The sequence below is a fragment of the Haplochromis burtoni genome, unplaced genomic scaffold, assembly GCF_018398535.1.
Source record: "Haplochromis burtoni strain Fernald_Lab_line unplaced genomic scaffold, NCSU_Asbu1 Contig_202, whole genome shotgun sequence".
NCBI lineage: Eukaryota > Metazoa > Chordata > Actinopteri > Cichliformes > Cichlidae > Haplochromis > Haplochromis burtoni.
The window spans coordinates 887,076-914,915 of record NW_024582563.1 but is presented as its reverse complement, the minus strand read 5'-3'; the positions used below and the strand labels follow the sequence as shown (position 1 = coordinate 914,915).

At 38.3% G+C, this 27,840-nt stretch overlaps 1 protein-coding gene across 1 annotated transcript; it reads right to left on the bottom strand.

Moving 5' to 3' along the window:
- Nucleotides 1–330: 330 nt before the first annotated feature.
- On the bottom strand, nt 331–25,886 carry htr1fa (5-hydroxytryptamine (serotonin) receptor 1Fa). Its single transcript, XM_005935717.3, has 3 exons — nt 25,476–25,886; nt 3,592–3,714; nt 331–3,188 (listed from the first exon to the last, which is right to left on the bottom strand). Exon 3 carries the CDS (start codon nt 3,185–3,187, stop codon nt 1,988–1,990), a length of 1,200 nt encoding a protein of 399 aa, XP_005935779.1. The 5' UTR covers nt 3,188; nt 3,592–3,714; nt 25,476–25,886; the 3' UTR covers nt 331–1,987.
- Between the last annotated feature and the right edge of the window lie 1,954 nt (nt 25,887–27,840).

The window sequence follows — 27,840 nt, the reverse complement described above, 5'->3', positions numbered from 1 at the left end:
CACCCACTTGCAGTGTAACGTAGTCCATCTGGCAGGAATTCTAGCTTTATCAGCTCTCCCAGTGAGACAGTGCAACTCCTCACTGACTGACACGCACACACACACACACACACACACACACACACACACACACACACACACACACACACACACACACACACACACACCGGAACATAAATGCATGTAATTTTGAAGAAATAAGTCCGAAAAGATGCCATTTAAACATGTTCTTTCCTATGCTTAGGCAACATTTAAACATGGTCTTCATCATGATATGAACAGTGTTTATGATGTAAGTAAATACATTGTCCACAAACATTTGACACAGAGAGAATTTGCACAGCAATGCTTATTTCTAATTACTTTTATTTGTTTGACCGATGAGAGTAAGTGAGCAGTATTTTCAGATTCATGAATCTTGTTGCTGTAGCATTGAAAGACAGTACTAACCAATCAGAGTGTCTTTCTTCTTGCCACAAGGGGGCACCATCAAATCAAAATATGGAAAATATCCACTCTATTCACATTAAACAGTAAGCAGACTGATGTAATATAGCATAATAACATTAATTTACACATACAGCTTATCATTGGTATTCCTGCTACCATTTTCTCCATACATACAGGGAATATGGTGATACACTCTCCTTAAACAATTATTTAACTCGGAGAAGAACAGGAACAAAATTTCAGCTGTGGACCATTTATTATTGATTATTTAGGCAGTGAAAAACAAAGGAAGAAACAGCAGACTGGTCATACTGTCAGAGATCTATATACGTTTATGGAATGCCTTATATTATCTCATTGGTATACAGTTCACCCTCACACTTGACTCATCCACATCCATCAACATATCATGTGCCCTCTTGAAACCAATAAAGAAATAGTAGTTCTATTCCAAGTACTTGAGTGGGAGTAGTGTAATGAGGATTTCTCCACCAGTGACTCTCACCTTCAATTAATCTAATGCTAGCTATGGTGTGGGAGTGAAGCTAGATGGGTGTTGGTTCCACTAGATAAATAATATATAAATACCATAGGAAATAATCAAATGATGTTGAAAAAAAATCAATAAAAGTGGCAGTGCTTTGTATAACTTGTAACAGTAGACCTTTTCAAAAGTCTTAGGGTCAAGTTTATGTTGGTACCCCAGTATTTTGTTGTTATTTATGGTATGACTTAGCCCTAGATGTTAAAATTTTTTTCTTTATATTAATTACATTTTACGCTGTTAATTGTAAACATTTAAAATATTATTTGTTAAGTTCAGGCATTGACATCTTACGAAAGTTAGACCATATCTTCCCATGTCTTTTTAGACTGTCAAGTAAATGAAGCCAGTACCTGTACCATTAACTTACAAGAAGGTCAAACCATCAATCAATGGAGGTTTAATATTTTTGGAATGTTTTGCAGGGCTAAATATATACTAGTTCTGCTAACAATCATTGCAACAGTCAGAAAACAAGTCACCTTTCATAACATCACAGCCACAAAAAGCAACAACTTGGTATACTGTGGTATTTTACACATGTCCAATATTTAAGCCAGCAGCGTGGACTCGGCAGAAGGGAGGTCATTAGATGAAACAGACATAATGGTCAGCTATTTCAAGACCTATAAATGGGGCTGATCACTAATGCTCAGAACTTAGGCCTCAAAAAAGGTCAGTGATGGCACATTTTCTCAGTGTCCCTTTACATACTCCAATTAACATCAATGAGGTCTCAGGCTCTTCTATAAATAGCAGGACTTGATTTTCAATTGGGAACTCGCACCATCTCATTGCTGAGTCGGTGCCATTTAGGCTGCTGAAGTGGCTGATGAAGTTTCTTTTCCAGTATCAATCCTTTTGCTCTTTTAAATTATTCTTTTTCAGACATAATAACTCAGTTATTCAGTCAGTATTTTTGACCTGAAGCCATTAATTTTGTTTCCTCTCATATATAGATGGTGTACAGGTTTGATCATGCATAAATAATCATCAGAGGTAATGACTGCACCTCACAAGTTTTTGGAAGGCTTTTTTGAAGTCTTCATTGAAGATGGTGTAGATCAGAGGGTTGATCAGAGAATTAAGGTAGCCCAACCATGTCAGGAAGTCAGCCATTTCCCCTGAAGTACTGCAAGAACCGCAGGTGTTGACAATCAATTCCTTGACAAAAAACGGCAACCAACAGACGACAAAGGCCCCTATTATCAACCCCAACGTGGATGCCGCTTTGCGCTCTCGTGAGCCCGAGATTCGAGGTCCTTGGTATAACTGACTACGACGTGATTCACTGCGTGACTCGTGCCGTCGTGACTTGCACTTAAAGGCCTTTACAGACACACGGACCCGTTCACGTGGAGTTTCCTCTGTTGAGGGTTCAGAGAAAGACTTTTCCGGTGGGCTTACAGGCTCAGGACTTCGAGGCCCACCATCGGCATCACCATCTCCAGCAGGATAGGTAGAGGGGATCATGCTGCCATTGGTCATGCATGAGTGACGGCTAGCCCGGCTAGCCTCCCTCCGCATGTATAGGGTCTGAGCAGCCAGGTAGATTTTATAGTAGAGGATGAGGATGAGCAGCAGTGGAATATAAAATGCTCCGAGTGTTGAATAAAGGGTGAAGGCCATGTGAGGATGGATGATGATGCACTCATTTTCATGGTCATCATTGCCACTGTAGTGTTGCCACAGTAGAGGAGGGAGTGAGATGAGGATGGACAGGAGCCACACCACTGCCACCATTGCACCAGCTCTGGCTCCTGTACGTTTGCGAGAGTACTCCACTGCGTCTGTGATAGCCCGGTAACGGTCAATGGCGATTGCAGCAAGATGCAGAATGGAGCATGTGCAACAGGTGACATCCACACTTAACCAGAAGGTACACACCACCTGACCCATGACCCAGCTCTTCTTTTGGATGTAGATGATACTGAAGGGCATGACCAGCACAGCCACCAGTAAGTCGGTCACTGCTAATGAGCAGATGAGGTAGTTGGCTGGGTGGTGCAACTTGCGAGTGACTGCAATAGCTGTTATCACCAGGCAGTTGAAAAATGTGGTGAGGATGGCCAGCACAGACAGAGTTATAGTAAGCAGGATTTCACTAGGGGGAAGTTCAGTGGTCTCCAGTGAGTCATTCCTGCTAACGTTGCTTGTGGCAAACACCCCTTCAGTGTAATTGGGGAAATCCATTCTGCAAGCAAAGAGAAAACGAAGAGAGTGAGACATCAAAGGGGCTTAGGGGAAATTGTATTTTACTAAATTCCTTTTCAAGAAAGGCTGCGCAAGTCTAAATTTATTTTTTGCCTGCGTGTATTAATTGTTATTAAGCGATAGGGCTACAATCTCTGACGGAGTTTAAAGACTTGCACTATTATTTTTCTTTTGAACTATCAGTCAATTTTCTCGCTTTTTGGACTTCATAAATTAAAGATGTCAAAATGAATTAAGTCAGTTTTCTTTTAATTAAAAATATGCTTTTAAAGTCTGCTAGGGTCTTGAAACATTACTTGGCTGAGAAAGCTTGGAGAAACAGCTGTCTTGCCCACAAAAGTCTGGCCAAATCCTTCATTACATATATATTACTCCAGTCCTACCTGTCTATGCTGTAACGTGTTGCATCCAGGTGGTTCACTGTGCAGCAGACAGTCTGCTCTGATCTGTCTAACCTGGCAGACCTGCTATCACATCACTTCTGTCAGTCATCAACTCATCAACACCTGGGACACAAAGAGAGGGAGATGGAAATGTGAAAAAGGTGAATATTGAGAGAGAGAAAAAGACCCCAAAACAGTAGAGATACATTTCAAGACACTGCACTTTTTTGCACTTTTTAAAAGTACAGTGAATTACACTTTAATATAATCATGTACAAAATATCTGTAGGTTCTCAGTCATCCAGGATACAGTAGTTCTCAGTACCTAACAATCAATTCCTAAGCATTTCAACCCCCCATTTACATCTTTCCTATCTTAGTAGCTCACATGATGGTGGACTGGAACAATAATGATGATGGGAATGACCCACATTTTTTTCACAACTTGGCTCATGTGGCAATTCAGGCGATTAATACTAGGTCAGAAACTCTCAGGACCACCTCTAATGGAACACCCCCGACTAGGGTTTAAATACCTGCGACTCTAGGCTATTTGTTTTAAAACTGAATAAGCCTCATGGATAACCTTCACAAACCTAAAAGAGTTAAGTTGCCTTCTTATCAAGCACTCATAATCATGTACAAACATGCAACAACAGTACCACCAATGATTACTACAGTAATATGGTTCAGTTCATTGGTTGTTAATATGATTAATTTATGTTTCATGTTATGATTTGTTAGTGTATATGTTGTTATCAAGGCTTTTTAAAATTAATGTGATTAAAAAGTTTTATAAAACATAAAAAAGCACCAGCAGCATAATCAGAGAGTTGTAACCAAGATCAGCAACTTCAGTCCAAATGGAGCCCTATTTGCAGGTATGTACCCAATGTGTAATGGTCTGCCGTTAATTTAGCAACAGCCACTGTGATTAAATTAAAAAGCATAGATTTGGCTGCCATTGCAGCTCTACTTCACCACTTGCTCAGTATCCCGAAGACGAGAGTGGAAACTGTTGCTATAGAAACACAAGGAGTACAGTACTTTCACTTAATGTGGTAATCAGCAGAGGCAGCCAAACTCTGACTGTCAGGTCTCTATTGAGACTGTTCGATTCCCAGGCGGTATGTCCGGGGCTCTGTGGGTGGGTGAGTGGGGCGGCAAGACTATATAACGAGTAAATGAGATAAGAGATTTCAGTTCACAATACCTCAGACTTACTGACTTAGCACAAAATACTTTCAAATGTGTCTTTACCTTGTCCATAGTTAGCTCTTACTGGTGCCATACTGTAATGTAATCTAGGTGAAATCCCCATAAAGATATATGTAGGTGAAATTCACTAAGAACAGTGCAGAGGCAGGCTTGTGCGATGAGTATTCTTCAACTGCAGCATCCTCCAAGGTGTGGGCACTGGCCATCCCTTAGTCAGACTGTGCCACTGCTGCTTAGTGTTATTGTTTTACTGCATAAGATAAGTACAGATTTCTATTGATAAAGCACACTGACACAAACCCCTTGTGAACTATAGTTATTTTATGACAAATTGTGTACACCTCATTTTTGGTGGAACAGAGTTTGAGAAAACAAATTTTGCCACACTGACTGAAAGTAAAGCCTGATTAACTATGGACAGATTTTGTCCAACGAAACTGTCACAACTGTGTAAGACACAGTCATGAAACTTTACAGGTGTGTAGCTGATATCAAAAATGATGGGTGGGCGATTTGACTCCTTAATATAGAGTAGCTAATACCCCCAGGCACTAGTAGGAACCTTAATTCATCCTCTGTCCTCTTGATACTTTTCCTATAAACTAGATTTGTCTAGTAAATCAACATACAGTGATGAGAAAAAGAACGTTTTCGCAGGAATCTATGCAGTCAAGAGGTTATACCATACCATAACGTGAAGTAGTCTTTTAATCAATCATTGTGGAAGAATTTTGGCTCACTCCCCTTTGTTAATTAATTAATTAATCATTTGATTGTCAGTCTGGCTGCTACTTCTCTTCTTAATTCCTATGGAAGCATTAAGAGTATTCTTAATTTTTCACAGGACTGCGTAGGGTCTTGTGGAAACATTCTTATTCACATGACTGTATATTTTTTTTAACGGTGGTCTAAAAACTCACTTGCATCGCAGCTGGTATAATCCCATTACAAGATGGTCTCTACTTCCTTCACACCTTTGATATCAGTCTTTAATGGCAATGAAATTGCCTTCCTCTGCTTAATGATGCAATTGTACACTCCTTCCCATTTACCCACGGATGAGTTTGCAAGAAACCCTAACAGTACTTAATATGCAGATTACTCAGTTAGATAAATGATAATTACCGCTGCACTTCTGTCGCACTCTGTGTTACAGCACTGCCATATTTTCAGCTGTGCATCTGAAAATAGTTTATTTTTTTCAGTGTCTTTGCAAAAATGTATATTTAGACATACAGTATGGGCATCTCTGTGTGCACGCACAATGGTTGACGTATGCAAAAACAGTGTCAGCCAGTTATTATATGCAACAAAGAAAACATCTGCTTTTGCCTTGAAATGTTCTATAAGACAGGCTTTCAGTCCGAGGTCATCTGAAGATAAGCTCCAGTGAGCCAGCATGAATCTAGTCTGATCTGCTTTGTTAAAAATAAATAAATAAATACCAGTCCCTTTGCTTGAATTTGGCAAACTGTAGAAATAGCAAACTGCAGAAAGAACTTAATTTACTGTATCACAGCCACATTGTTTCAAAATTACATAGTAACTTTTTAATCCATTTTTTGCCCTGTTGCTCCATTATTTTCATTATTTACTTTCAGTCTATATATTATGAATAAGTTGCGATAAGATATAAGAGACCCAAACACTGCAAAGTTACTTTTAATGATCTTTACATTTGCTAATATTGGACGATTTACACAGCACCCAATTATTATATAAAACTGTGCTCCAAGATTATTGTACTCTTGCAGTCTACTACATTCAGGACGTAGATTGCTTTGTCACCTCGAGGCTGACAAAGCAGAAACGCGCTAAAATCGTTCTCCAACTTTCACAGATGATGTCATAGAGATCAGTATAATCCAATTTTAACCAGAGTCTTTCAGTAATACTTAAAGACATACGGTAAAAGCATTTACAAACCAAAACAGTCAGTGCAGTATACTATATGTATACACACAAACATCAACTTTTAAGGATGGCAATCAGTGAAAAAGGTGTCATTCCTCTGACATTCAATCCTTCTCTTCTCACTCTCTCTCTGTTTTCTTCTTACAGCTTCATGGAAGCTGCATTTACCATGTGGATTACAATCTCTAAAACACAGTTTGGCCCAGGCTGGACATCAAGCTGCCAAGTGTTGTTGTGAAGGATGAGAGTTGTGAAAAACCAGATTGTGTGACTGACAGCTCTGGAAAGATGCTAAATAAATCACTATGAGGGCAGAGCAGTATCTGTCTGTTTATTTATTTTCTTGTTCTGTATCTGTTTAATTTTGGGGTTGAGGTAAATGACAGAGTTAGCCAGAAGTAACGCTGCAAAGGAAACTGTTTAAGGAGATTAATTACTGCTTTTATTGCTGTTTGTTTATTTGTTTCTAAGTTGAATAAAAGTACAATTAAAAGATTAATTCTGCATTCTGGGACAGAAAAATACTTTCCACTACAATATTATAATGATAAAGTAACTTACTAAGGTGTGGGACGGGGCTATCCCAGCAGACTTTGGACAGCATTGCTGGGCACAGCCTGTATAGCTTAGGGCATTGAACTAAACTAAACAGCTCTAGCCTTATTTTTAATCAAGTGACGAGACTTATTTATTTAGATAAAAGAATACCAGTAAAAAAAGTGTAAAATTCAGAATAACAGTGACAAAGACTAAAGGACATTTTGTGCCAGCTACTAATGTGATCTAATTCATTGATTTAATTATTTTTTTTTTTGAGTACACTAAATTACTGTCATCTCTATTTTACAGCAGTATTCTCGCTCACTGACCTGTGTCCTCCATGTGTCTCGTGGGTTTCTGTACACAAGCGGATACACACCATGTCACCGGCAGCTCTCCCTACCTGCTTCATGGAGATAGATGTATTACCTGGCAAGATGCCCACTGAGGACTTAATTTGATGGAACTGGTTCAGCACTCACCAGAGGCAAATATAGCTGCTGTAGTGCATTTGTTGCTGTTGTTTTCATTTCATTTGGCAGGTAATGCAGTATTGGTTATTTGGTGTTCACTGTTACAGATCACCTCCACACATTTTTTTTTAGAAACACAAACAAAATACACCGATAGGTACAATAATTTGTGATATTACCATGTTAAAGTACCTCATATATCTACTCCTTCTCCTTCATTGGACAATTCATGAACATATGACCTTGCAAATATAATTCACACACTCACGTCTAAGTGTATGTGTGAATATATATGTGATATGTGAAATATATTATGTGATCAGGTTCAACTTCTGAAGTGTTGGCTTGGAAGTTAAAGTGTATATTATGGACTTCCTTTTATATATACATTTTAGAATAACCCTGAAATACTTTGTTGAGCATCCATATCAAGTAAACATGGCAGCTTGGGGCCCATGTGGGGCCACTCGGTCTGCACACAGATGGTTAAATGTACTGCACATTCTTGCCCTACAATGGGGGGCACAGGCATGCTCCAAATTTCACAATTTGTTACCTACAGACTTTCCTTATAGGAACTCAAACAGGCAAAACTAGTTGTAGACTAGTCCCTACTTAGGCCATATACACTCTCTGCCCTAAAGGGCAAGATTGCTACCTAATCATAGGAACCTGAAGAAGTATTTGTAGCAATAAATGCCAACATTGTCTGCACTTAGTTAAAAATGAATGGGTCATTTCTACCTGTATCTGTCAGTTACAGTTTATTGTGAATGAAGGTAATCCATTTCAGGAGATTCAGTCCCTTTGAAGAACACATGGCTAGTAGCACATTTTATTGGGGGTGAAGAAAGTGCACAACAAATGTTTAAAATGTTTCTAGTATCTTCCGCTCACAAAGATACTACAAAACAACTACACAAACATCTGAGCGTGGGGGAGCGACACAAGGCCTCATGACAATTTACAGCATTTTCCTGTCAGCATCACTGAACATCCTGGCAACACAACCTTGCCTGCCCAACGCTCCTCCTTGGTGTCCTTATCTGAATTAGAACGCTACTGAAGGAGACAATTAGGTGAGTCTGTCACTGTTATTAGTTTATGAGGTAAAGCAAATACAGTGTATGACATACCTAAATTGAGCACTTCATTAATACAATGACAGGAAGTAAACAGGAGAGCAAGTGGGGGATAATACTTCTTTTCCTAGATTTAATGTCAGAAACTGAAGACTGACACTAGTATTTACTTCAGAGAAATCTAAACTTAATGGCGGCTTTGTTAGGTACGCCTGTTCAACTGCTCATTGATCAACTAATCACATGGCATCAACATTTTGGTATGTAGATATGCTCAAGACGACCTGCAGAAGGTCAAATTGAGAATCAAAATGAGGAAGAATGGGGATTTTGAACATGGCATGGTTGTTGGTGTTAGTGCCAGTAGCGCTGCTCTGAGCATTTCAGAAAGTACTAATCCACTAGGATTTTTTCCACACAACCATCTCTACAGTTCGCAGAGAATGGTGCAAAAAAAGAGATAATGTCCTGTGAGCTGCAGGCCAAAATGCCTTATTGACACCAGAGGTCGGAGAAGAATGGCCAGTCTGCTCCAAGATGACAGGAAGGCAACTGTAGCTCATTGTTAAAACCAAAATATGCAGAACATACAACACATCCACCCTCGAAGCAGATTTAATTCAGACGACACTGGGTGGCACGCATTACTATTGAGAACACAAAGCCTGAGGCTAAAATTTACATAGATTTACTAAAAATTTACAATGTAAGACAGAAAAAATGTTGTCTGTTCTAATGTATCATGTGAAATTTGAATCTTAGAGTCAGAATTTAAGACACAAGCATGGATCCATCCTTCCTTGAATCAGTAGTTTAGGTTTGTGGTGGTGGAACGATGTGGGGAACATTTTCTTGCCACACTTCCTTCATACCAGCTGAGTATCAGTTAAATGCTACAGTTTTGTTGCTGACTGACGATATGCATGCCTTATTCTCCACATCATACCCATCTTCCAATGGCTGCTCTCAGCAGGAAAACTTGTGCAATTTCACAAAACTTGAATAAACTCAAAAGTTTTTTTTGGCCCACCATCAACAGATCAGAAAAGAGCAACTTTGGGATGTGGCAGAACAGATTTGCATCGTGGATGTGGAGCCAATAAATCTGCAGCAACCGTGTGATGCTATCATGTCAATATGGACCAAAATCTTTGAGGAAAGTTTCCAGCACCTTGTTGAATATGTGCCCCAAAGGATTAATGCATTTCTGAAGACAAACAGGCATCCAGCACAGTGCTGGTGAGGTTCTAATGAAGTGGCCAGTGAGTGGATTTGCCTACAGCTACTGCCAGGAAACAAGAGTGCTTATCTCTCATCAATTTACAGCTGAAGAGCCAAATGTTATTTGAGCTGATGAGAGCATTGATTGAAAAAGTAAACATTACTGGTGAGTAGTTACGACAAAAAAGGAAAAAAGTTATTCTTATTTCACTTATCACGCTGTGGAGAAAAGCAAGATTAGAAAACTCTCAAAGAATATGCAAGCAGTTAAACATTTTTTTTTTCTGGTTTAATTGCATTTAGAGTGGAAAGTACAGCACTGTGATTGTTAATGTGTAACTGATGACTGAAGTGTGATAACTTTCGTCTCACCAGCTCTTGATCCTAAACATGATATGTGCTGATTATATTTACAAACTGCAGAAGACTTAGAACTACTTGGCTTCTTTGTACATTTAAAAAAAACATTATTATGATATTTTATTGCAGTACACAATTTTAAAATTTATGTGACTTAATGTGACTTTTTTTTTTTAGTTATTTAAGCCTTGAAAAAAATATTTTAAATGAAAGGCCAGATAAATTTAAAGTTAGTCAGCATGGTTAATAGGGCTGTTTGATATAACGATATATATCGGATGACGATATAAAAACATCTATCATTTCATATTATGCTACCGTTTGTTTTGTGGTGTTGCAAAATAAACTGTTTACGGCAATATTTTTTCATCGTTTTGATGGTCACTGTAGAATTTCTTGAAGTTCTCTCTTTTTCTTATATTTAATATAACCACACTACGGACAGACAAGCGACTGTTTTTATGCGTTGTCGTTAGCAACAATGACAGTAAATCCATTGCGTGGCTCCGCCGTCCGCATCTTTATTTTCCACATAAACCTTTCACAATAGATTCTGTTGAGATTTTTCAAAATAAACTTAATCACGTGAAATAGTATGCAGTGTGTTTACGGATGAGAAGCTAAAAAGAGCCATCAGGTGCTAACCCCCGTAGAACAGGCTTTTTTCCGCAGCACGCCGTGAAATAAATACTCACAAAGAAAATTTTTGCTGTTTCAACGTATGTAACACTAAACTCCAGGTACAAGACGCCCAGCTGAAAACACTTCACGCAAGTCAAGTTGCCCAAGATTCACCGAATTTACAGAAAATGTGTTTTTTTTTTGTCATTATATATCGTTGTCGGGACGATCAATGTTGCGCAGTCCTAATGGTTAAAGAGGTTAAACACATTTTGTTTGTGTTTAAGTTTACAGCCACAGTTAATCAGTCTACAATTTCACCACCTCAGTTCCAGCCTATACCCTTGAGTAAAACACCATGTAAGGCTTTTATTTTGAATCCTGGTTGGGGTAGAGCCTTTTCTAAGATCTCTCATGCCATTTTCTGCACTGCACAGCTAATTTGGTGAGAAATTCAGCATAGAGCTTTTAAAGAGTGCTTATGAATTTGTGAACACTTTGCCACATCTGCATACTGAATCTATATCTATATTTAGATAATTAATAAGTAGCTGTAATACTGCATAATCAGCCAAATGAAATGAATCCAAGTGCAACTCATTCGTAGTTCCTCAAACCAGCAGGAGCTAATATCCTCCGCCAGTGTTCATTAATTCTGCAAGAGTTACCTTCTAACACGACACAGTTTAAATGGACCGGGTGGGAGATTGGAAGCAAATGGCTAAAGTGATGGGAAGTCTTTGTGAAAAAAGTGTTCATGTGGAAGTAAGTTATTTAAAGATGGATATTTTTTTTTTAAATTAAAGGCATTGACTTTTTTATTTCAAATGTACATTAATACAACAGCACAACTAAAAATATGGAAACCACATTTTTGACAACATGAGAATTGGTTTGAAAACTGACCAATCATTTCAATAAGATTATTGTTTTTCCTATAGATCAAGAATTAACTCCTAATTAAAGAGATCTATTACAATCTATTACTGAAGTACCAGAAGTGGATAAATAAATGTAAAATTATTTGTACACTTTATACATGACTATTATAGACACATTTCTTGAGAGATTGATGTGTGTATTAGTAATATACTGTCAGAAACACATGAAATTACTGAAACTTCCATCCTGCTGACTCAAACTGCATGTTCTTCACTGTTGAAAACAGACGAGTGATTTGAGACTGCAAGGTGAAAAAAAGCTTTGAATTCTTTTGTATGCAGCTTTAAAATCTGAATACAGTATCAAAAGGCTGACATAACTGTAGGGGGTTCAAAAATTACTATGATTAATAATATAACTCTAAGGTGTTAAGCTTTCAAAACAAATTTTCAAGCAAGTCAGGGAAAAAAACTACAATATTTAATCACATATTCTTGCCGTCACCAGAGTTTTGAGTGGTGAATTACTAGGGTTAATTTCTGCTGAGTACTAAGTAAATTGGGTGTAATTTGAGGAGACTTTTGCTAATTTTTAATTTGATTACTTTTGGAGTTTTAAGTATTGCTTTTGCTGGAAATGGCACTTGTATAAAAAAAACAGTGTTAAATTTGTAATATGGGAAATCAATTGTGGATATGTACTTGTGTAAAATATACAATGAAATTTAAATGTATTGTATAATGGCTCTTCTATTTACATACATTAGTAAAAACCTCAACAAATGAATATTTATTGTGACCCCGCTTTGCCTTTAAAATCGCAATAGTTTCTCTCAATACTTGACAACACAATTAACACAGTTCTTCTGTGGATTTATCCTGCCTCAGTTTCTTTTAATTTAATGCCATACTGACTAGGTAATGTGGAGATCAGGGCCCTGTGGGAGTCACACCATCTGGTACAGGACTCCTCACTCTTCCCCTGCTTGTTCTCCGTGGCTCTGGCTGTATTTTTGTCATGCTGCAAAGTGAATCTGTGAAAATACTCCATATATGGCTCTGTGTAAATGTATTTGACCCTTTTCTTATCACTCTCTTTCTTTTTGCAGTTTTTGAAAAATATTTTTACACATGACACACTTATGTTTCTGATCATCAAACAAGTTTCAATATTATACAAAGATAACACAGGCAAATACAAAATGCAGTTTCTAAATGTTGATTTAATTAAATCTATCCAAACTTAAATCGCCCTATGTGGGGAAAAAAAGGGTTTGCCCCCTAAACCTAACAACTGGTTCTTCCCACCTTGGCAGCAAAAACGTAAAATCAGGCGTTTGCAGTAGTTGGCAATGAGTGTTTTATATCTCTGTGGAGGAATTTTTGCCCACTCTCCTTTTGCAGAATTGTTTTAATTCAGCCATACTGCAGGGCTTTCAAACATGAATGGCCTGTTTAAGTTATGCCAAAGAATCTCAAAGGCATTTATGCCACTTTTGACTAGGCCACTCCAAAACCTCTATTTTTTTGGTGGACTGGTGTACTCTGGATCATTGTCTTGCTGCATAACTGGGGGATTTTCTTTTTGGAATTTCAGAATTTCCCTATACCATCACACTACCTCCATGTTTGACCATTGGTATGATGCTGTTTTTATAAAATGATGTGTTAGTTTAATGTCAGATGTAATGGGACTCACAAAGTTTTGTCTCATGAGTCCATGGAATATTTTCACAAAAGTTTTGGGAATAATCAAGATGTTTTTTGGCAAGTGTGAGATAAGCCTTTCTGCTCTTTTTGGTTAAACAGTGCCTTTTCCCTTTGAGCTCTCCTATGGGTTTTTGCCAAGTCTCTTTTTTATTGGTGAAATAAACAGACCGTAACTTAGAGAAGTGAGTCCTTAATTTCTGTAGTTCTTTTGTGACCTTGATAAGTTGTTGATTTGCTCTTGGAGTAATCTTGGTCTAGCCAATCTTGGGAAGGTTAATCACTGTTTCAAGTTTTCTCCACTTGTGGAAAATGGCTCTCACAGTTGTTTGCTGGTGTACCAAAGCCTTAGAAACCCTTTGTAACCCTTTTCAGACTGATAGCCAATAACCTTGTTTTCTCAGTTGTTTCTTTAGAGTGTTGATTGTTCCTATTTGAGATCTTTTAGTCTATTTCACTTTGTCAGAACAACTTGTTTTTAAGTGATTTCGTTATCCACATGTCTAGCAGTAATCAGGCCTGGGTGTAGCTAGTGAAACTGAACCCAGCTTTCCAAAAAATGTGTCTCATCATAGCTGATTCATGAATTAACAAGGGCAGAGATTTACTTTTCCCCCCAAATACTGACAAAGTTCTATTGCGAGACTATCACTGTGCTCTAAACTGCTTTAGTGGGAGGAGGCTTTCCTGCAGACTGAAGGGTGTCATATCAAATGTAGGAACGTAATAAGATTAAGTAACAATATTTCTAAGAGTGCAATAGAATCTTTTTGTTTGTCTTGTTTTCAACTAAATGCTAAAATATTTAAAAGAATGTGATGAATCTCACGTCTACTCACAGCAGCAAGCAGTTGGTTTATAGACATACATGCACTTCCTGCTGTATTTAATCAGTTCATGATGCGTAGGCAAACTTTGAAGTTACAGAAAACAAAGCTTATCAGAATACATTTTATATCCCTGTCTTTTACTACTTCTTTTACTGCTTATTAAAGTCTACTTTGGATTTACCAGAGAGCACATCACTGGTAATTGTTTCTGGGCTTCTACATTCAAAGCTACACAGAAATAAGAAGTTTACACCAGTACTACATTACACTGTGCTTCACGCCACACTCAGACGTAATATAAAAAACAATTCTGGATACAGCTTAAACTTTTGTGACACAAGATTAGATTACTTTTGCCTTTAATGATTTTCACCGGTGTAATGATGGATACGGATATTAAAAAAGATGAAGATTCAAATACAGAGATTAGTCAGTCCCTTGTAAAGCCTAAAGCCTACCCCCCCAGAGTGATCTAAATGCCCTTTTTATTTTACTTTATTTTGATCTGTGATCACACCCACCTGTTATTCAAACAATTTTCTAACAAAACAACCAGTTAGAAGAACACTGGCTTGAAGGGAGGGTGGCCTTAAACACATAGCAGCTAAAATAGCTTCTTTAATACAGTGGGTGAACTGAGGGGGCCGCACAGAGGCCCAGAATGAGATAAATCAGGACTTCTTGAACAGCTCTAGTAGACACCAGGAACAAACATAAGATGTTGGCTACGTTTCTATTTTAAACTCATACTAACGCCAAAAGTCAACACAAGTTTTACATCTACAGTATTTTATCCAGTGCAATGCAAACTGAATTTAAAGATTTCTGTTCTCGGTGAAAATGACTAATTTGATAGTTGCTGTTAGTAAAAACAAAATGTTTGGGGTCAGGAAAAAAAGGAAGCTTTAATAAGGTCAGAAAGTCATTTTATTATATCAGTTTTCAGTATCATCAGTTTTGAATAACTGTGACCTGCAGTTCAGCATTAATGGCTCAGTGTCACTGCTTCTTTTTTGTTTCTAATTATCTCTGATCTTCCAATCAAAAATGAAAAAAGGACTACACTCCTGTTCTGCACCTCAGATGTCACATGATTATGCCATATTGAAAATCAGTTTGTTTTTCCATCCGTACATTTCCACAAATTTCCCTGCTCTGACCAGCCCTTTAGAGGCATTACAACCAAGCAAACACTTGCATCAGTGGACATGCAGAGAAGAGTTACACCAACTTGTATACACCAGAACCTGAAGATCTAGTTCAAACATTTTCTTTCAGGGCGAGCTGGAGCCCTTTTCCAGTTTTCATGGGGCAAGACGAAGGGTACATTGGGCAAGTCACAAATTTGTCATAGGGCTAACACAGAGACGCAGACAACCATTCATGCAGCCAAATGAGAATAGCCAATTACCTAAAATGCTTCTCTTTGAACTGCAGGAGGAAGTCAGAATTCCCAGAGAGAACCCACGCAGAGCCATCTCATCTACAACACCTCTGTGGTAAAACCTTTTAATGTGTGTGTGGACTGAAACCTTTGATGGAAACCTACAGACAAATATGGTAATTTTAGATGCAGTTACAATTTTGTTACCTTATTGGAAAAAGTGACTTAACAGACATTTATGTAAATTAAACTTTTTGAGATTGTCACATCGGTCACTGTGGGCTGCAGAATTTGCAGTAGAGAGTTGCAAAAACAGAAATATCATGTATTTTAAAAAAGTGTCTTGCCATTACAGTCCTACCAATACATTATGTTTAAGCTTTCATGTCATAACAAATGAATTGCCGAGATAAATTCTCTGACCAATTTTGACATCAGGATGCTCGAGTACATCGGTACAGAGCAATCAAAATAAAAGCTTAGCAAATCTTGGTATGCATGTTTTGAGCCTGAGACGCACCGACAGCACACAAATCCATTGTGCTTTTTGATCCTTACTCTGAAGTATGCACATTTCACAAGCAACAATACTCACAGTTACAGTGTAACTCACAAACACCTAAACACACAAATAATAATGCAACATTATTTTACTTTCCTGCATCTACAACCCTCCCACACATACAAAGTTAACAGCTCTGGAAGTTGCTAGAACGAATCGATGAGGTCACTGCCAATTCTCACTGGAAGAGTAAAGGACAAAAGCTGCACAATCGGATCACAATCAAAATCATTTCAAACACCCTTGCATCAGTGATCTGTCCAGGGTGTACCCCTCCTCGCCACATAACAACTGGGATATGCTCCAGAGGCTCTGTAACCATGTAAACTGAACGAGCAGTTAAGGGATTGGATGGATGAATTTAGTTTGAAAACAATCTCACCAATGTGACTCAGCTGGATACTAATTTAAGCCACATTGTTTTGGTAACATCACAGAAAACACTCCTGTTTTTCTTTTTTAATAAATCAAAACTTCATGATTTATTTAACAGGTTTGTCCTCAATGAAGAAATCCTGAACTGACACACAACTTGTGTTCCCAGTGGTGAAAATGAGCTGAAATTGAACTACAAGCAGAGGGAATTATTTGACCTTTTAAGTGGAGGATGTTTCAACCTGAACTGAAGAAAACCGCTAGGGAAAAGCCAATTAGAAATTTGTATTCAGACTGCTGGTGCCTGGATGAACAGCACTGAAAATCCCTTTAAGCTGCATAACTTGCAGTACATACCATTCAAGGCTCTACTAAAATGCTGTACCCCTTTACTCCTGTCTGGGTCCCCAATTCACAAAGCAATAACCTTTTAATGAAGATTGTTCAATTCTGCAGGACAGTGTGGCTAAAACCACTAAAAACCAGGACTAAATGTCTTTGCAATGTTTTTCTTCCGAGGACAGATGCTGTCGGCTGTCTTAGACAGAAGCGATTCTGACCCGAGCACTTACAGTTATTGAATGCATCATAAAAGAAATCTAAAGATTGAATTTGATGCTATCAATAACATTGTTTCATCACCCCACTCTTCTCTACAATGCTTCTCTGTCCATGGCTATAATAAGTTCTTTACTCTTTTCTTGATAAGGTTATGGTTATGAGGAGCAGTATTTGTCGTGTGACGTATCAGCTTCATCTCTGACTGTTCAGAACTTATTTCAACTTATCAGCTTTCAAGCTCTGATGCCATTGATTAGCAAAATGAAGTCATCTTCTACTAATACTGTCCTCTGTTAAAAGTTTTGTCAGTGTTGGCCCTGCTAGAGTAGCAGTAATTAAGCCCTCATTGTCAGGATTTACCTACCCCTATTTTACATAAGTAGTAGCCTTGCTTAGACCCTGCTGTGTCCTTGAACTATAGCCAGCTACAGACAGGCACAATATTTATGATGATATTCAGCCTGGCTTTTGGAAAAAAGGTACTTTTCCTCATGAGAGCTCTGTAGCTGCTCTTCTGAGAATTTAAATGATCATTTAATATCCTCTTATCTGCGTGATTGTTCTGTGTTAATGCTACCTGACCTCTGCATTTCACTCTTGATTATGAAGTTTGCAACTGGTTAGCGTGTCAGGCAAAGGTATATACTGGTTTATTTCTTATCTTAAAAATCTGGGGTTTGCTATGCATTTTTTAAACTTCACACCTCCTAATTATCTCATAATGTCTAGCAGAGCTCAGTTATTGTCTTTATGTTTGCTGGCCTTGAGACATGTTGTAGAGAGTTTTACAATATGATACCACTTTGATTATATTTACCTTTTCCTTAAGGGGAAAACCTTATAAAGCTTAGAGTTCATAAAGGCTCAAGTTCTTTAATGCTGTCAATAAACAGGTGCCACACAATTTCTTAGAGCTCGCAACAGATAATACAGAGGTTTGCCAGAAAATTCTACGTCAATCATTGCGCAATTTCTTGGGACAATGTCGTTTGCTGCTACTAGGTCAAGCAGACAGTCTTACAGCACCTCTCTGTGTATGTCTCTTCACTGGTCCCAGTCGCATTCAAGAGCAAGTTTAAAATTCTCATCCTTATGTGCAAATACTGCAGCTCCTGTGTATGTGGTCACACAGTTTGCCTAAGGACCCTGGGTAATCAAGCTTTTGAGGCTGTGGGATCTGAACAGTGGAATGCGCTGCCTGCATCTCCAAGGTTTACAGTTCATAAATACATAAAACCAGAACTGGTACACAAACATTACCCAAATGCCTGTTTGAGCAGACATGTATTTAGGAAGGATGTTTACGTTTTAGCTTTTGATTTACTTTCATCACTAGTTTTATTCATTCTTTGAATAGCTTTTAATCTTGGGTTAGATTTTTTTTTTAATTTCTCTACTGTTTTTTAATTTCAGTATTGTGTAATGGCTCTTATTGGATCTCTCTGACTTTTATCTGTCTTCCTAGATTTTTACATTATTGTGTAATTTTAACTATGTAAAAATTGTAAGCTCATGGACCGTGAAATCATCACAATTATTTGACCTTAGCTATAAGGAGTCATAAAAGTCTCTGTATTTTGGGTCCTTAAACATGTTTGCATTATATGCTTTTCAAAATAACATGCTTGTGTGTTGGTGTTGCATCTTCTCCCTCCCTGTGTGTGTCAGTGTGGCACAAACACAAGAGCGGAGTAGACACATGGAATGGATGCCTTGAGAGACAGGTAAAGTAAAGATAACGCTGCTGAATCTGACTCTTTACATTTGAGTAAAAGCAATAAAGGCTTTCAGTATTTGTTAAGCCGGTTATGACAGTTCTGTTTAGGTTCAACAGCTACCATCTAGGGATGTTCCTGGAGACTAATTTATTGAAGTTAAACAAGAAAATAAATAGACTAGTCGACTAGCCTAAAAGACAGAAAAAACGACAGAAAACATTTAAAACTGAGCCCAGTCTAATCACTCGAGTTAAACAATGGTTTCTTAGTTATATTCCAGTTTATTCTTACACAGACTATATGCAGCCACATAAAAGTACTACAGAAGCATGCCAGTTGGCAACTTGAATTTCTGGTGTCAAACAGCAACATTTTAATGTAGAGTTAATTAGTCGCACTCATCCCTACTATATCTAGGTGTTATCCAAAAAACATGTGGCACTGTCGGTGCTTTGACGCTTCCCATGATTTCTTTTCTCACTTGACCCACCAGAACAACACCCTCACTGTGTACCGGAACTCCCGATTTCCAAAGAAAGATACTTGGCCAAGCATTGTGTCTTTTCATCCTGTTAGTGAAGTGCTCAACATGGTTGTGTGTTGGTGCTATGCAGAGCTTAGCACAGCATTGTCTACATGCTGTAGCTGTGTACTGTCCGTCCATCCATCCATCCATCCATCCATCCATCTGTCCATCCATCCATCTGTCTGTCATCCATCCGTCCGTCCGTCCGTCCATCCATCCATCCATCCATGTCTAGCTCACAAAGGCAGTAGTCTAAGCAGAGAACCCCAAACCTCCTTCTGCCAGGCCATGTCCTCATCCCATCTCAGAGGATACTGACGCAAGCCTGCTAAGAATGATTAAATTCTCTCTTAGAAAACCTCCCCCAGCTTCCCAAATGACCAAACTCCTTATCCTATTGATAAGGGACAGCTCATCCACTCTTAGGAGGAAACTCATTTCTGCCACTCAAATCTGTGATCTAATTCTTTCCATCAGTACCTAGAGTTCATGGCCATAGATGAAGGTGGGACCATAGACTGACCATAAACCTTAACACTCAGCTCCTCTTCACCTTAACAGACTACTACAGCATCCACATCACTACAGACGGCACCAATCCATCTATCAATCTCCCACTTCACTCTCCCCTCACTACTGAGTAAGATCCTGATGTATTTAAACTCCTCCACTTGGGCAGAAACTTGTCCCTGACCCAGATTCAAAGTAATATTTTTTCAGAGTTTCTTCTTCTTCACTTTTAATTTTGCTGTCATTACCTTACCCGTACATGACAACTTTTCAACAGTACAGCATTCTACCTACATAAAGCATCAACGCTGTGGGCTTACATGTTGTATTTGAGTTGGAAGACTACATGCAAGAACATCTGTATTTACATAGACAAAGACCTTTGCAAACATATACTAAGGTGTAAAGCCTGCGGGAGGCTTATAGATAGGGAATGTTTTCACAGATAGCTGTCAGAGTCAAATTTAAGCAATTTTAGGCTTTGAAAGGCATCAGCAGTTATCTACAGGCCACTTTGCCCTTTGTTTCTAATGGTGATCCACTTTTAATAAACCTATTAGAGCAGATGAAAAGGGAACAGCAGAATGCAAATGCAGCGTGAATTTCTTTATTATATGGTACTTCCAACAAACAATCACCCCCACTTCAATAAAAACATGTCTACCACCATCACTGTTTCATAGTGTATCATCAAATGTGCTTAAGAAAATGAACCAAATAGTGCTGTTTGCTTGCCTTCACCTTTTTCATAGCATGTCCACATCATAAATCTGGTTTTTTAACATTATCAATAATATTATTGACAGGAATGTTGTATAATTTATATAAATGATACAAAAATAACTGCACCTTTTGGAAGGATAAGTTAGTGACGCTTTGAGTTTTCAAAGGGAAGAACTGGCAGAAAAAGGGGGAACTGTGCTACACTATTCCCTTTGGGATGAATGCAAGGATTCTGTGAGACTTTCAGGTCTCCAAAAGACTTTTTGGGCTGTCTCTTTGATGCAGCCCCCAGAAGATATGCAGGCATAGAAAGAGACATAGAATAGAATTGAATACATGGATGGACATATGAGATCCTGTGGTCTTTACTGCATTGCTCTCAGAAAACAAACCTAACCAAGTGATATTGTTACATAAGCTTTCAAGATGAGCATATAAGTATGATGAGTTGTTTATTCCTTACAACACTCTGTGTAATGGACATTACAGCCTCTAGGTGCCGCTAATGGGTCTTTATGCCCCCCCCTGTTCCATTAGGAGTCAATTTCATATAAGATGCCATAGGGGAGACCATCTTTCAAGGTCCAGGGCAGAGTCCACTCAGTTAGATATGACCAGATGATGGACTCTTCAGGGCTAATAACAAACCCCTGTTTTTCTTTTCATTTTGTATTTTTCTTTTAGAGTGTTCATTCATCACCTTTGCAAAGTCATTTAATGTTTAATGGCTTCAATTAATTTTTAAGAATAAAACAAGTAAATAGGTGGCTATTTTATTGTTTCTGCACACTTATCTATCTCTCTCTCACACACAAAAATGAGAGTGTGCAATATTGCTATGTTTGTTCTCTGCTGTCATGGTTTTGAGCATCGCCTTCAAAAATCCATGAAAAAAACAATAAGAGCTGTCAAGATTTCGGTTTCTTTTGGCGGTTAATGTTGGCATAAGAACCCTTAATTTGAATTTTCATCTGCCATGTACTGGTGACAATTAATTAAACATTGATTCGGGGAGGCCTTGGACTTTTTAAGGTAGCTGGAAAGCAGTAATGCACATCTTTTTAGGACAGGCAGAGCTATGAGACAGAGAATTCAACAAGATATATTTTCATTGTCTGGTAGCAATTGGTCAGATGTGTCTAGACAGGTTTTGATTGAGGCTCTTGATTCTGTGACATGTGTCAGTGAAAAGATGTACATCAGCTATGTGGCTGGGCTTTGTTAAGAGCCAGAGGGAAATGGAAAGAAGACAAGATAATGCTTGTCTCAGAAGTCTTTCTTTAAAACGATTTAAGCCATTACATTTATGAAAAATGTGCCAGCCCTCATCTGATTTACTTGGATCAGCTGAAAGAGAAATCTTAAAAGCTTCATTTCTCTAATAAAATTATGTTTTGAGGTAAAAGACTGGCCACAGGTAAAGGATAACATGTGTATTTAAGAGTAAAGACAGCAAACAAATACCCCTTCAGGACAAACAATATAAGATGTTCTTTTTTGCTGATATACTGTCTTTTGCACTGCTGATACTATCAAATAATTCAAAGTGTAAACAGAAACAGCAGGTCTTGTCTGCATACCAATCACAAAACTACAGATATTACATACTTTTAAATATTTAAAGAGTCTTATGTTAGATGAAGAACTCTCAGCTAAGCACTGAAATCCACTGTGATGCAAACAAAACAAGTTTATCGGAGCATGACATAAACAGAAGGGGAACACAAGGTAGATATCATTTTTGTAGTGAGCAAACACATCCGTTACACCTTTTGGTTTAGTTCATCTACTCTGTGCTGTTTGCTAGTTTCCTTTGAGGGGCTGCAAAAAGTCAAACTGTAAAATATTCAGAGCACAATGCATCAACGCACAGGTTATTCAGTATTGCCATAGAGCTTTGCTCTTTACTGCTCATCCCTTATGGAGTAATTATAATAATAATCCTGCAGCCCAAGCTTACAGCCTAAAGTTTACCAACATTGCCTCTCAGAACTTCTCAGAGGCATATTTTTCAGCTACCTTTCAGCGTAAGGGAAATATTAATGTTACATTCACATTTACATAAAGTTGCAGAGATGCTTTTATCATTTCTTACACAGAATACCGTGATGCACTCTGGGTGAATTAGCAGAATGTGTGACATGGGTGTCTGTTTTATTGTTGAACCCTTCTCATTTTTGTTTTGTTTTTGCTTGTTTCTTTTGCTAAATGTGATATATATATATATATATATATATATATATATATATATATATATATATATATAATTAATATATATATATATATTTATATAGATATATAGAATATGATAGATATGATAGATGATAGATATATATACAGAAATCATAGATAGATAGATATATATTCTGCTCATTTTCTATGTTTTGTTTGCTTTTAATGTTTCTCTTTTTATTGAAGTCTTTGTAAGTCTCTCCAACCCCACCCACCTCCTTCCCTGAAGGTCCCTAAACCCTCGTTAAGAAACACAGAAGTAGTGTTGTACCATTGCTATTAAAACTGTGACTATTAAAATGGGATCTCATAACTTTCCTATCTGTAAATTTGACCTTTGACCAAAATCAAATGTGTCAGCTAAAGATGTATGAAGCTTTAATAATTTAATGAGGTAAATATGTTCTTGCAGAATCAAGCATGATCACAAGTAAGGATGAGGTAGGACAAACTGTCAATAAAAACTAGCCTCAGGCAAAATTGATTCTATTGCTGTACTACTGCTCTTATTGATATTTAAAAAAATAAAATCCTACTCTGTCTTGCAGTATATGTTGCAACATAAATTTTAGAATGGATTTTGCAATGACTTGGATCTTTTTGTTAAGCATGAAATGGATAAAGCATCACTCTGGTATGTGATATTGTATCCCTAGGATTCAGTTAGCATGAGCTACACTAAATACTTGCTACTCCGGGGCCCTCAGACCATCACGAGCCACGACGTGTCCTTGGTCTGACTCTGCTACTCATCACTGAGGTCCACTATTTTTCTTTCCAAGATAACTTCGCAGCTGTAATTAAGTTCCATAAGTAAATGTGTCACCTTGACCAGAAAAAGAGCCCAGCGTGGAGACCTTCTCAAATATTTCATGTCATTTAAATGAAAGAGTCCTTAATACTGTCCTCAAGCTTCTGAAGGATGGTGTGGCACTTTGCTGTGCGTGCACATGGACCACTCTAGTATCCTGGGAGTTATATCCATATGTACATCTTATCTCAATATTAATGTCAGTGGAGCAAGATGTATATCCTTTATAACGAGGCAGGAAGTCAGGGGTGGATGAACATTTACTGTGTCCAACTGACATGTAGCCAGGACAAGCCCTGCGATTAGCATTGATATTTCCATATCCTGAAAACACAGACATTCACCATTAGCCAAGTCATTGTATAACCTTACTATAAACTAACCTTGCCATATTTTCCATAAAAAGACTCAGCCATGTGCACACATCAGGGAAGAAATACTCTTTTTTTCAAATGTTGTTAGTAGATATAAATGTTGCCATTTAAGTTAATGATGCATTTTTCCAAATTGGCCCATTAGGATATTGACATTCACATCTGCAGATGTGCATGAACATGCATGCAGTCAGATATGTGACCATGCTTGGTTCTCACAACTATATGAAAAAGCAAAGCCTCTCCTTTGATGCCATCACTGTTTCTCACTCTCTCTTTATCATACCAGCACATAATCCTACACATATGCTGTAATACGCACACAAACATGTCCACACTCCCTTCACATACAAGGCTCTGCCTGTCTCTACCACACATCATCCTCCTCCTTGAGCACACTTGATGTAATGCTGTAGGTTTGATCTTCCATGGGTTGGTCCAGGAACACCAGTGAACCTGCTGATGCTGCTGGTCAAAGAACTATTTCATTGCAGCAAAAAAGCCTTGTAGCTGAATTCCACCAGGTATTTGGAAACCTGATTGCCTGCTATAAAATGTCCTTCTGATGGGAAGCACATTATGAGCAGCCAGAGAATATGGCTGCATTATATATTCACAAACACACATGTAGCAACTGGAAAGCCTTTGCTTTCAGAAGAACATTTCAAGAAAATATTATTTTTTTTCCTCATCCTTTTTCACTCTTGATAAGCCATGAAGATCCAAACAATACTCAGTCAATGCAAAAACAGCCTGTACCAGGAGCAGGTACATTAATTTGTTGCTGTCTCTTATATAATTAAAACCGCACGCTCATTATGAAGTCACTGTGTTAGATCTGAGAGGAGGGTAAACTGAATAAAATAAAAGAAAACGAAGGAATGTAACTTTATCAAAAAATGAAAAGGTACAAGTGTAAAGATGGTACATCGTTCCTGAGTCTTTTTGAACATCCAGTTCAGACTTTATCGAATTATAAGCGTGGAAATAGTTGTGCTTTGCACAAAGGTGGAGGCAAAGTGGGAGCTCTGCTTTGATTTATACATGTACAAAGACAACGTTGCAATATCTGAGTGACATTTCAAAAAGCAATTAGGGTACCAAGACTATATTGATGCCACATTAATTAAGCTTAATATGCACTTGGCACATAGAGATCTCTCTCTGTCTAGAAAGTACTTCCTAATTTCGGTCCATGAATTCAAAAGCTGAACACAGTCTGTCTCTCAATAAATGCACAACCTGCAGAAAATAAACTTACCCACTCTTCCGCTGCAGCGATTAAATAACAGACGAAACCAGTCACTGAGAGAAGTGTATTACATTCCCCATTAATGTCCATTCACAGCTCAACGACGCTCACGCCGACACCCGTCCGTGTGCCGACGGAAGGGGACGCGCAAGCGAGAGCGCGCCTCTTGGCCAGCATAGACAGAGCTCTGAGAGATGCGTCAGTAAAGAGGAGGTGTGAAGACAAGATAAGAGTAATAACAGCCCTCCAGTAATGAAGGAAACGAGTATTATTGTGGCATTTTGTATATAACTTTGCCAGATGCGCAAGAACGTCGCCTAGCCTGCTACTGGTTCGCTATGACCTTAGTGTAATGCAGCGTAATTGGGTATCTTATACGATGGAAACGGGGTAGTGGATACAAAACGAGGATGTTTGACTGCTTAAATGTGTTGGAGCCACACGCAAGTTGTGAACATGCATGCATCAGGTGGAGTACAGAATGGTTTTAACTTCTGTAACTTGAGTTTTGCACCAACATTTGTGTTGAACATAAATAGTTAACATTAACATGGGGAATTTGTAGCAGCAGTACACAGTGCCTAGAATATGCATCATTGGTCACATTAGCAAGCAAACTCGCTGTATTGCAGAAACACACTTATTTTACAGAGAAAGTGTGAAATCTGTGCAGGTTTCATGAGAAGGCGATGAAAGCCTTCATTAAGGAATGCAAACAAGTATGAAGCCACTAGAAAAAAAAATAATGGAAAAAGTAGATGTCATTTTGGTTGGGTTGGTGGTTGAGATGTTGGTCATTACTAGGGAATTGGAAAACACTGATTATAAAATGAGCTGGCTTGTGATCTAGAGCTGGAGGTGTGTGTTATCAATCTCTCAACTCACCTCCCTCTGAGCACTGCAGCTCTCTGCTGTTTATTTAGCCGTGTGTTATGTAAATGTGTAGTCACTATGTTTCCTGTAAGAAACCATTGGTTGATGTTTAGTCTCTTATGATTGACTGGTGGATGTAGATTGGCTTTATAGCTGTTATGGCAGGGTGTGGAAATAAAATATGGCCACTTTGTGATGTGTTGCGTAGGCTGATCATGCACTGTGGACTTGCATTTGCTTCATTTGATTTAATAAGAAAACATAAGACTGGAAAATGAAAATAAATTGGTCTTAAATTTTCTGCACTGCAGTCTACTCGGCTTGGCCACAGTGATAAAGAATTATCATGGCTGCTGCCTACAACAACACCTGTGAGAAGCTGAAGCTCCTGTTAGTCACTGAGAATAAAGTATTGGTTGCCAAATGACACAAAACCTTTACTGAATCACATATAGACAGAGTGAAAAATTTGGTTCTTGTAAGTGTTGACTTTTGGATAAATGTTCCATTTCCTTAGAGATAAATCTGTGGACAGCCTTAATCTCTACAATATCTACATCAGGTGATTCTATGCTCCCCAAAACAAACACTGGCCACATGTAACAAACCTCCTTTATCTATTTAAAAAAGCTCATTTGTGAAACTGACATTTTATTTGATATGCTGGCTCTTGGGTTTCTTCAGTGGGGCGATCGTGGCTCAAGAGTTTGCACTTCGTCTTGTAAGCGGAAGGTTGCCTGTTCGAGCCCCGACTCCAGCAGTCTCAGTCGTTGTGTGCTTGGGCAAGATACTTCACCCATTGCCTACTGGTGGTGGTCAGAGGGACTAGTGGCACCAGTGTCTGGCAGCCTCGCCTCTGTCAGTGCGCCAGGGCAGCTGTGGCTACAATGTAGCTTGCCATCAACAGTGTGTGAATGGGTGGATGACTGAATGTAGTGTAAAGCGCTTTGGGGTCCATAGGGACTAAGTAAAGCGCTATACAAATACAGGCCATTTAGTCTATGCATAACAAGTGGCCTTGTTCTGTGGGAAAGGAGAAAAACAATTAAGTAATTCTGGGAAACCACAAGCCTATTAAAGTGGAAATGTCCCTTCTTTTAATAAACCCTCCGGAAAATAAACCAATTTGATCAAAGTGTTGAACCTTTGGGGGAAGCCATCTATGTTGTTATGTTTAGGTAGTGCAATCTGCAATGAATTAAGGCAATTCAGAGGCCAAAAGAGGGTCCAACACTCATACTGGTAAGGTGTACCACTAAAATGCTAGTGAGTGTATATTATGCTGTTTTAATGCTAAAACAATTAATGGATCTATGAGAATGCAACCTTAAGTGGAGATAATTTATTGGAATTTATTGGCCTGGGAGCTGCTGCCATTCCCCTCCGAGGCATTCTACAAACCGCAGCCTCAATTCATGCTCAAGACATCTGCCATTATCTACTAGAAATGGTGTCAAACCTAAAATGAGGATCTCATCCCAGGTAGTGAACTAAAAACAAA

What these genes read in the sequence shown, in the direction of transcription:
- htr1fa (XM_005935717.3), bottom strand. Translation starts at nt 3,187, where the DNA reads ATGGATTTCCCCAATTACACTGAAGGGGTGTTTGCCACAAGCAACGTT.